Source organism: Grampus griseus (assembly GCF_964374135.1).
Source record: "Grampus griseus genome assembly, chromosome: 6".
NCBI lineage: Eukaryota > Metazoa > Chordata > Mammalia > Artiodactyla > Delphinidae > Grampus > Grampus griseus.
The window spans coordinates 92,630,674-92,642,172 of NC_139000.1; the positions used below are offsets into that span (position 1 = coordinate 92,630,674).

At 46.9% G+C, this 11,499-nt stretch overlaps 1 protein-coding gene across 1 annotated transcript in view; it reads right to left on the reverse strand.

The window, feature by feature from the left end:
* SHC3 (SHC adaptor protein 3) overlaps positions 1–4,296 on the reverse strand; it is a gene marked incomplete at both ends in the record, with an annotated part of 140,916 nt that extends 136,620 nt beyond the window's left edge. The window contains one exon of the mRNA XM_082657300.1: positions 3,841–4,296. Coding sequence (XP_082513426.1) covers positions 3,841–4,296 — 456 coding nt within the window. The remainder of the gene's footprint in view (positions 1–3,840) is intronic.
* Positions 4,297–11,499: the final 7,203 nt, after the last annotated feature.

The window sequence follows — 11,499 nt, forward strand, 5'->3', positions numbered from 1 at the left end:
CCTGTGCGTCCGGAGCCTGTGCTCCGCAACGGGAGAGGCCACAACGGTGAGAGGCCCGCGTACCGCAAAAAATAAATAAATAAATAAATAATAAAGACCATCTATAAAAAGCAATAGAACATTTATAAATAAAATGAATAATTTATACCACCCTAAATATCATCAGATTTGCAAATGGGGGAAACAAAATATTTTTTAAAGAGCTCTTGTAAAAACAAGGATTCATTCCAAAAGAAAAACAATCCAGCATACCAGGAAATAATTCAGTAGTTCTCTGTTAAAATCTCCTGTAAACAGCTCGTATCATAGAGCTATTATCAGTAAAGATATAACACTCTTTGCAGACCAAAACCTCAGCTGTCTGAGGGAGGCATCACGGGATTTATGGACACATAACCTACTTTCTCACTGTGTTGCTGGTGATCAGCGAACACTTGGGCCTCTTGATTCTTGCCATGGGCACTCAGGTCAGTCCTAAATGTGGTAACTTTTATCCTGTTTTGAGTCTGTGGCATGATGTGCTGTAAAGAGAGCCCTTCTTTTGGGGAACCCCCCCCAGGGCTGCCAGCTAGCCCAGGTACCTCCCACACAGTATTGCCTTCCGCTGCTGGGGGGCGGGAGGTGTCAAGGCTGAACCTCAAGACCACGCTTGTCTTCAAATGGCTACTCCACCTCAGCCAGTGCCTATTTTTAAGAACTGACTCCCAACTGTTCATGTCTATCTTCCCTTCCTAAACTGTTCTCTCTGTGGATCTGCAGGTGTCACACCCAAATAGCGCCTTTGGGACCTGCTAAAGACGCTTATCAGCCCCCATGGGCACTCAGGCTCCTTGCCAGCTTGGACTTTTAGGCAATAGAATTTGAAAGTGGGTAGCAGCGTAATCAACACTTGTCTGTATCAACACTTGTCTGTATTTCTCTAGGCCTTTCAAGTTCAAATTTAAAATAGTTTTAAAATAGGGTTGTAATGAAAATATTCATTGCTCTTAGCTGTTACGATGTTCCTTTTCTGTCTATAAAGGGCATATTTTCTTGTTCTTTCCCTTTTGTGTCACCAAAAGAAAAAACCCAGTGTCAGGCATACTTAGGCAGGTACAAAGGTGCTGCCAGTGGGGGTCTCCTGATGTAAATAAATACAAACCTGGAGGCTGCCTGGACTCTTCCTTATCTGCATACCCTCATGCTGCTATTAAAAGCAGACTCAAGTGATGGCACGAAGGACAAATTAAACATGCTCTGAGCTTGGAATTTTACTGCTGCTCAGGTACTTCTATTTTTAAATTTTAAATCCTTCATTAATTAATATTACAACCTGCTGTTCAAATAGTTCGATGTTTCCTAATTGATCAAAACCAGCCAGACTTCGGGATTTTACAATTTCCACTTTCATGTAAGTAGATTACGTTAAAATATTTTTGAAGAATAAATCTGTGTGCAATATCTTAATATTGTCTGTAGGTAGGTATTTCTATGAGGCAGGAAATCTATAATTATACAGCAGATGAATCTTCCAGGAAACTGGAAAACATTTGGGGGTTTTCCTTAATTTAGAAATACATTTAAATCAAAGAGAATAAGAAGTTCTTTCCCAAACCCTAAGCCTTTAGATTTTGCAGCTGAGTTACAGGCATGTTTTAAAGATTGCCCCTTTCTATCTACCAGAGATCTTTTAAAGTAAGGATACCAATAAAACTATTTACAAGTCAGCAAATAATACCAAATTAAGTTTTTTTCAGTTTTGTGATTTTTCAAGAGAATAAGTTCATGGTTCTAAATTCAACATGGGCAATTCAGAAATGTGTACCAACAGAGGGCCACGTGATATTGTGAATCAAATGTGCACAGAAGAAATTGTCCTTTAGTGTCTGGTCTCCTTTGCTGTGTGATTTCAAACTTCTCCAGGGAAGCCTGAGCGTCCTATGTTGCCGCCATTCACCACTGAAGATGGGCCAGACCACAGCAAGGGGCACTGACCGGGCCGTGCTATATGCCCCCAGGTCACTACAGTCTCATGGCACAACAATGTGACCTGAAATCCAGAAGGCTCTGGGCAGACCCAGCCTTCTGCCTATTTGAGTGTTGCTGCTACTTCTGCGGGGTGTGTCACAACCTAATGGCCCAGCAGAGCAGACTAGTTTTAGTTGCTCATCCTTCTTCAGCCACAACTGACATTTAGAACTGGATGTCTGCCTTCATCCTTCAAAAAGCAAGAGTAAAGCCCTAAGCAAAGTGAATGATTTCTTTTTTTTAAGGAACACTTTAAAGGCATAAGTTTGAAAATTCTCCCTCCATTTGGAAACTACCCTCTATGTGCAACATGACAGGTATAAAAAGCTTTGCCAACATCCATCTATTTCAAACGTAGGCTGTTTTTTTCTTTAGATAGCAATTATACTAATATGCCACGTAATATACTCTGGCATCACCTCTTCACCTCAGAGTTGTCAGGGATTTTTGTTTGGTTTTGTTTTTTCTTTTTTTCTTTTTGTTTTTGGCTCCTGGTTATATAATTTAAAGAAGAAATACAAGAAGAATATTCTTTTATAATAAACTCAACCTGCTGTGCATACTTTATGCTGATCTTTATCCCTTTTGTAAAATATATTATTAATCCATTTTCAGAAGTTAAGAATGAAGATGAAATTAAAAAGCAGCTTCAAAAGGAGAAAAGGCCCATGTTTAATACTAATGATCATATTCCTTTGTCGGTACTTTTTAGATAGTTAAAGATAATCCACAAAGTTAACTGTTTCCTTTAATATTTGGTTCAAAATTACCAAGCTACAACATTTTCCCTGGGGATGTGATCTGTAGAATTTTTAAACTGGATCTGTAGCCAGTATGTATTGACTAGATGGCCTGCAGGTTTCTCAATGGGGTTGACGACACTGGAGACAGAGTTTGAGTCTCATTTCTTTTTAAACAAAAAGCCATGCCTTGGAGTGACCAGTCTGAAATAATGTAGTTTTGACCCCTTCCCCCTGTCTGTAGGCTATCTGCCCAGCTGGAGAGCGCTGTGGTGGCTCTCTACTGCCCGGCAGCCAGGAGGACATGATAAGCATGTGGCAGGCCAGTTGAATGCGGCTGAGTATTTGTTCTTTAAATATCATAGAATACTTGCATAAGGGAAGAATTTTGTGGACTACATCCGGCGTGATTGTATAATTCCTTGTGTTGGAGGAAAAAAATCTCCTTTCCAGCCTGTGGCTCAGCTCTCTTTAGCCTATTTAAATGGATGACTACAGTCCCCAAGGAAAAACAGTCCCAAATTCTCCTTCTGCTGCTGTTAACCAACACAGTTAGGTATGGAATGAAAGGCAGACACTAAAGCTGGGTAAGAAAGTACGACCCATCTGGTATAAAGCAAGGACAGCACTTGGCCTGCACTGAAAGGAGCTGGAAATTCTTGCTGTGGCAGAAATGAAACCACCTACCCTGCCGCCTGGGGCAAACACAGCAGAAGTAGTGACACCACCTGCCTTTCTCATCGCAGGGGCTGCCCAGTTCCTCCAAGTATGTTCACTGTACCCTAGGTAGGCCTGATGCACAGTTTCCAAGGATAGTGGTCCATGCGGAGAGGGGTACTGGCCGGACACATGGCAAAGCGAGGTGGCAAAGGCATGCCAAAGGAGCGGAGCCAAGGGAAACCAGGACAGAGTGAGGTCACCGATTTCAAACCGTCTCCCAATGGATGCGCAACGGGCGCTTTTGCTGTGCCGGGTCGCCGCAGCCAGGCGAGCTGACTGCGAAGGAGTGACCTCCCGGCCTCCAAGGCGACCCACTGTGCCGGACGCCCCTTCGCCCGGGCTTTCCCACCCGGCAGCCCGCGCCCGCACCCACCTTGACGACGTAGGTGACTCCGGCCCCCAGCACCTGGTCGCTAGCGTGCGGGGCGCGGGGCGGCGGCTCGTCGCCTGGTCGGCCCTTCCTGGCGGCGCGCATGGCCGGGGCGCGGGGGCCGGGGGGCGCGCTGCCGTCCGGGGCGGCCAGGCTGGGCGCGCTGCAGCTGCCCGAGAGCCGCGCGCCCGCCCGCTCCCTGGCCGCCGACAGGCCGCGGAGGCCCGAGCTGGAGAGTTTCAGGTGGGACACCTTGTGGAGCAGGTGGCCCAGGCTGCCCGGCCCATCGTCGGGCGCCCTGCGCAGCGCGTCTCCGGACACCAGGTAGGGGGCCGCCGCCGGGGCCGCGCGCGCCGCCGAGACCTTGCCACCGCCGCTCACCGACAGGTTGTGCAGAAGGTCATCGACCGATGTCACCGAGTCATTCCTGAAGCGATTGTACTTGGTGCGTGGAAGCATGCCCCTCCGTGGGCTCGCCGCATCCGCCCGGGCGCTGCAGGTGCCGGCCCCGGCGCGGGCTGCCGCGCATAGCAGGCGAGCCGCGGTCCCCGGGGCGGGACGGAGCGGCCGGGACAGCCGGCTGGGGGGCGCGAGCAGCGGCGCCGGTCTACCACCGCTAACACCCCGCACGGCCGTGGCCGCGCAGCCCCGGCCCCGGACTCGGCTGCTGAGGGCGGCACGTTTGCTTTGCAAAAGTCATAGTTTCCTCTGATGAGCGCCCAGCTGCTTGGGGCTGCTCACAGCAAAAGCATGACTCACTCCGAGAGGAGACCCTTCTCAACAAAGGCTCGGTGAGCACTGCAAATCACTTCCTGTAGCAAAAAAAAAGAAAGAAAAAAAGAAGAAAAAAACCACATACACCCACTGACAGCACACTAGAGCCAATCAATTCTCAAATTTCCTTTCTCTACCTTCCCAGATATTTCCTTCCAACCTTTGGATTTTCACCTCCCCATCCCCCGACCCCCCTCAGCATTTGTGCTAGAGGTAAATCCAGTTCCTTCAGATGATCAGATGAACTTTCTGAAACCCATTATTCTATGCTAGGTTTTTTTTTTTTTTTCTTCCCTGTTCAGCCCATCTGTGTGAGCCTGGAAAAGTGTCTGACGGCGCAGCGTTAAAATGTGACGAAGGATTTTTAAGAATAAGATCTTCAGCGGATCCTCATGAATTCTGATTTGGAAAGCAGCAGGAATTGTTAAATAGCCAAAAAAAAAAAAAAGAAGAAGAAGAAGAAGAAGGGGAAATATTCACTCCCAGGTGAACATAAAATACCAATTTCCAGGGTACTTTTTCTTTTCAAATCAACAGAGCAGCCATGACAAGTGCCTTTGTGGCAATGCAGTTCCTCAAAAAAAAAAAAAAAGAAAAAAGAAAAAATCTGCATAGGAACTTCTGCCCAGAGCCAGTGAGGGTCTCTTCCCTGCTAATTTACAACAGTCTTTCTCAGCCAGGGTTAAGTTGAAAACCTACTTCCGAAAAAGAAGAGTGCTTCTTTGATGAATGGCAACAAGCTCCAGAAATCCATTCCAAAAAGGGGGCTGTGCTTGAAGCTTTATTCCAACTGAATGTGCTCAAGCTCTGGAAAAATGCCTAAAAACGCTACAAATACATTTCAATATCCCTTTAGTTGCTGCTTGCAACCCTGCAATAAGGACGGAAAAAAAAAAATGCAGCTGCTCTCATTACACATCAAATCCGCAGAAAAATGCCTTATCTTCAGGAGTCAGACACGGGCTGCAAGTGAAAAACACAGGCCTCCTTCCTGTCAGGCAGAACAGAGCATTGCCCCCCCCACCCCCAGAAGGTCTACGGAGGCGCAAACCCACTGACCCCTGTCACCATGGGCTCTGCCGGTCTTCATTGTCTACTGAGAGAAGCTGCCGACACAGTGAAAACGCTCCCTGTCCAAGTTTCCCGGCTACTTCTGCGCAAAAAATGAATTTACCTCTAGCATGTTATCAGGTCACCCTGAGTCTTCTCACACCCACGACTAGACATGTGACACTTGAGGCACCGAGCCTTGAAGAGCTTTATGGAACAAGGTGTAAGGAGTGCCCCTGATGGCGGGCCAGGTGAGGCCCGCTGCAGGGAAGCAGGAGCGCAGAGGAGCGGCGGCCCCCCTCCCAGGGCTGCAGGCCTAGCCGAGCAGCCGCATGGCACTCATTTTTTTCCTTCCCCTTGCTGGCATAGCAACAGCAAAGGCACACCCCAGAGATGATGGTGATGCTTATCCAAGTCCCCCAAAATCTAAAGCAAAACTGCCCTATCATGCCCAAACCGTGATCTTCATTAGAAGCAGACAAAAACAGCAAAATGTGAATGAAATGCTGTTTGTGTGAATGAAAGGGCTAGCGAGCGAGCCAGCGTTTCTGTGAATGAAGCAGGGCCTTGCAGCCGGCGCCAGGCAATCCCCTGGTTCCAGCGGACTCAGCCAATGAGCATCCGCCCTGATGACTCATTCAACAAAAGCTTGCTCAATAGTGGAAGATTCCATTTCAATCAAAGGCGGGATCTTTCATCCAACGGCAGTGTGGGAAAAAAAAAAAAAAAAAAAAAAAAGCCAGCTTGATTACAAAGATGCAGGGAGGAAGGAGACCGCTGTTACAAAGAGAGGAAAAACTAGTTTTTCCAAGGAAATTCAAGAACCATTGGATAGGTATGAGTGTGAACAGGATTGCCCTCTTGGAAGTGAGCTGTGCCCTAAAACTTTCATTCAGCCATTCATTTACATCAAGGAGCAACCATGAATGTGCCATTCTGTTCAGCATTTATTATGAATGTACAGTGAATGCACATTCAAACCTAGGCTCCTCGCCCTTGATTCTTTTTGTGAAAGGAGTATAGAACAGGCATGCACGTTCTGAGTCTCCAAGGAGGAAAAAAAAAAAAAAAGCGACAATGTTAACCCTTTAGCCAACAGGAGACTTTTATTTCTTTTGTTATGATGAAGCAAGTAAAGGGAAATTGACCATTTTAAAATGTAAATAGCAATATAAATTTACCACATGTAAGAAGATACATAATCTAAGAGTGTGATTAGTATTTTAAGAATACAATAGTACAGTAAAACCTCATTTCAGGAAGATGGTATCAGCATTTTGGAACATAGGAGAAAAGCAGAAAGACAATCCCAAAGGCTTCTTAGCAGCAAACTAGAAGCTGCAAGCCCAGCCAAGAAGCCCCCCGCACCCCCCCACCGACAGCCTTGTGGGCCCTCACTGGGGGCTGTTACTGCTTATTTTAGACATTATCCCGAAAGCCCGAGTATTGAGTTTATCAGCCTGTGACTACATAAAGATGGATGATGGATGAAATTTTCATAGTCTGGTGACACAGACAAAAACAGAAAAAAAGGAAACCATTATTAAGTCAGTCTCGAGAAAGCCAGGCAGCCTTTCCAGAATATTTCAGTTTTTCTTTTTAAATCTATTCATTTAAAAGCATATTGATTTTCTATTGCTGCCATAACCACAAAATCAGTGGTTTAAAACAACACAAATTGGTTATATCCTGGTTCTGTAGGGCAGAAATCCAAAATGGCTTACATGGGGATAAAGTCAAGACGTGGGCAGGGCTCATGCCTTTTGGAATTTCTGGAGAAGAATCCTTCTCCTTGCCTTCTCCTGCTTCTAGAGACTGTCCAAACAGGTATTCCTGAGGATGGGCCATAAGTTGGGCTCTGAGGAGTGTGGCTTTGCCCCCAGAAGGTTTCTTTCTAGCAAGAGAGGCAGAAAATTGAAAATTAATATTATAATGCAGTATGCTATGTAAATGTTTTAACATGTGTGAGATACAAAAACTATCCAGAGGGGGCCATGCTGAGCTTGGCTTAAGGATGTCAGGGGTGACTTCAGTGGGGAGATGACCCCCAAGCAGAGTTTTGAGGGACTGTTGGGATCTTCCAGGTAGGCTGAGAGGAAAAGGTACTTTGGGAGGAGATGCTGTGTGGGGAACAGCTCAAGGCTTGAGCGGGCTCAGGATTTCCAGAATCCTGTGTAGATTGGTTGGGCTGATGTGGAGTGTTGGGAAGCCAGGCCACTAAGAGGGCTAGACCTGGAGGGTCTAGGAATATCCGGTAACTTCCTCAAGATGCTCAAGCAGACCTGCAGTGGCTTGAGAGGGGTGACACAGTCAGGTTTGCATTTTATGTGGACACCTTGACAGTGATGCAGGGTGGCTCTGGGGAGTTGTTCACAGTTGGGGTCTTAAAGGAAGGCCAGAACAGTGGTCTGGAAAGGAGACAGTAAAACAACCTGGATGACAAGGATGGGTGAGGGAAAGTGGAGCAGGTTGGCTTGTCTGGAGGCAAAGTTGAGATGGAGTTTGGGGGGTGCAAGATGCGTTAGGGACCAACCTCCATGGAAGGCAGGAAGAGGCTGCAGGATTGGGCAGGTGGAGGGGTGCGGCTTTGTGAAGCCACATATGCCCCAGCCTGGTGGCCCCCCCAACTGAGGGTCCCCTTAGGGTCTGCAGGGCTCCCCTCGCCCCCTCACTCCTCATCCCCTCAACTGGCCCAGGAGTAATGGCCTCCAGCCAAGCAGCCTCTGCAGCTGAGCCCTTGAAGGAGTGGGCAGTGGAAACTACCTGCTCGCCACAGCCTGGCAGCAGGGCAGGAGCCGGCTGTGGAGGAGTCTGATCAGGGCCTGCTGCATCTCCCCTGGAGAGGAATGCAGAGCAAAGGCTATAATTCTGACTTGGGTGGTGAGCCTGAGTGAGTCTCATCCATTAAGATAAAGAGGACAGGTGGCTGAGGGAAAGGTAAGGGCTCGGTTCTGAATGCATATGAGTAGTGGCACTTCCATGGAGAGCTGTCCAGAGCTGAGGAACAGTCAGGGCTGGAGACTGAAACTTAAAAGTCATAGGCGTGCAGGTAATGTTGAGTCTCCGGAGACTGGTGCAAACTTAGGCAGGAAGAACAAAGAGGAGGGATTCCTAAGGAAATGCCAGACTTCCCACATGGGAGCTGAGAAAAAATGATCAGGATTTGGAGGATACATATGGAAATCTAATTTGATGGATGCCATGTGTCTTAGTTGGGATTGTTATAACAAAGTACCATAGACTGGGCAGCTTTAATAATAAACACTTATTTCTCATAGTTCTGGAAGCTGATCGAATCTCCAGCAGATTTGTGTCTGGTGAGGACCCATTTCCTGATTCATAGAGTGCCACCCTGAGTCCTCACATGGTGGAAGGGGCAAAGGAGTTCTCTGAGGTGTCTTTTATAAAAACACTAATCCCACTCATAAGGGCTCCATCCTCATGACCTGCTCACCTCCCAAACCCAAACCTCCATATACCATCACACTAGAGGTTAGGTTTCAACGTATGCATTTGTGGGGCACAAATATTGTTTTCAAGAGAAAATCAGTGATGGTGAATAAGAGCAGCAATGGCAGTCATAACTTCTTTGAGCATCCCCATGTGCCAAGTGATGCACACCCATTATCTCCTTCAATCCCATGACCTTGAGATAGAGTTTACATCCCATTCTGCACAGAAAGAAACAGAGGATCAGAAGGGTTATGAGATGTGCCCAGGCCACACAGGGTTAGGAACTGGCCATTCTGTCTGACTCCAAACCCATGTTTATGACCACAGCCTCCGAGAGCTCAAGTAAGGACCTGCTGAGAATCACCTATGGAGGCGATGATTACCCATCACAACACCTTAGCAGGAAAATGGAGGGGCTGCCACTTAGGTCACAGGATGGTGCCAACCGAATGGGAGATGATGAAATGTATGAAAAAAACTCATACTTTTCAGAAGACTAAGTGCAACAAAAGGGAAGATATAGGGCAATGGTTGGAAATACAGCAGGGAGTATAGAACAGGTGATAGAAGAGTTACGGGCATGTTTAGAGTAAAGGTGAGGGCTTTAGAGTAGAACAGAATGGGAGAGATGGAGATCCAGGAAAGGGAGGGTCAAGAGGAGAGATGGAGCTATCAGCCTAGAAAGGATGGTGGGGACAGGGAGGAATGGGGGCGCAGATCATTTGGGGTTGAGTAGGAAACAGGTGGTTTCAAGGAGGAGGCCTTAGTGAAGACATGTTTTCAGAGATGGGGTTAAGGAAGTCCAAAGGTTGGTGACTGCGGACAAGGAATGTACCATTTCTATAAGCATCAAGCTATTAGCCACTGCAGCTGCCCAACTGTGCACCCTAAGGGGAATTCAGGATGGAGGAAAACAGGAAACATTCTGTGCCTTGGATAGTTAAAATGCATATATCAAGGAACAATTTCAATGAATCCAGATTCTTGCACCTTCAAAAACATAGAAAAGCACTAAAATCATTGAGAAGTCTGTTTTTTGTGATTAGCAGTAATCTTCTGATGTTTGACTACATCTTTTTTTAACAGCAAAAAAAACTCATATATATCCTGCTTCCTCCCTTACCTCTTCAGAACAATTTCTTCAGAGCTTTCTGAGAGGCTGTCTCCTGGGTATAGTCCTCAATAAGACTCCCAAATAAAATTTAACTTGAAACTTCTAGCTTGTGCATTTTTCTTCAGTCAATATAACACACCAGGGATTCCTAAGAGCCAGAAGACATTCCCACCTTTAGGGCTGAAGGAATGGGAAGACAACTGAATTTCTGGAGCCAGTGGAATTCCAGCTGGAAATTTGGAGGTAGGGCTGCCAGGACGAGTTATAGTTTTGGAGGAATAAAGTTGCTGACAGAGAAGTAGAACCAATGATGCGGAGGTAACAGAGATTAAATACCCCAGTTTCTCTCTCCCCAGTCTCTGACATCCTGTGATTCCCTCTTATTAGCCAAACTCACGGGAAGCCAGAGGTCCAAGGAGATTGGTAATGGGGAGTGAGGGGGCAGCCTCCCAGGCACAGAGCAGGCTGGGCAGGGTAAAGGGAAGTGGACCACAGCCATCACCGTGAGGATAAATCTGTCTGTGACCATGGTAAGAAGCCAAAAAATTTTTATACATAATGTGGATGTTACACCTGATTTCCTCTGTAACACAAAAGGCAAGCTTGTAGTTAAAAAGTAAGAGGGGTCCATTTAAGTAAGGAAACTGAGGTGAGAATGAACACTTAGAGTGCCTGCTGAGGGGAACAGAGGATGTTACTGAGGAAGAGCGATGGTATCCCTGCACAGCGTTATGAACCCACCATGACTCTGTGGTGTCCCCGAGGGCAGAGGTGTGATTTTTTCTAAAGGGTTCATCTGCCAACATATGAGCTGGAAGACAGTAGATCATTAGGTAGAGGGTTCATTCGAGGATGCAGGCAGAGAAGGAAAGGAGAGGAGAAGGCAGGCTAGCAGGAGTGGGACGTGAGCTGTGGGGAGAAGAAGGACAGAGGTGGAAGTGGCCATGGAAGGAGTATCAAGTGCAGCACGGTGGCATTGAAGAGGAGGAACACTGGGGAGGTGGCAGCCTGGATCCTTTGGGATGCAAATCTCAGGGAAGTGGCAGGGAGCAGAAGGTCCCTAATGGTGCCCCTGAGGCAGAGGAGCAGCCTCACAGGTCCCTGGATGTAGGAATGTCTGTGGTATAGGAATCCTCTGTAACAGGCCACCTGATGGCGAGAAACCTGGGTGCTGAAAACTGGGTGTGCCAATGGTTCAGCACTGAGAATAGTTTCTTTTTAAAAATTTAATTTTGCTTTTTAAAACTGAGGTATAATTGATTAACAATAGT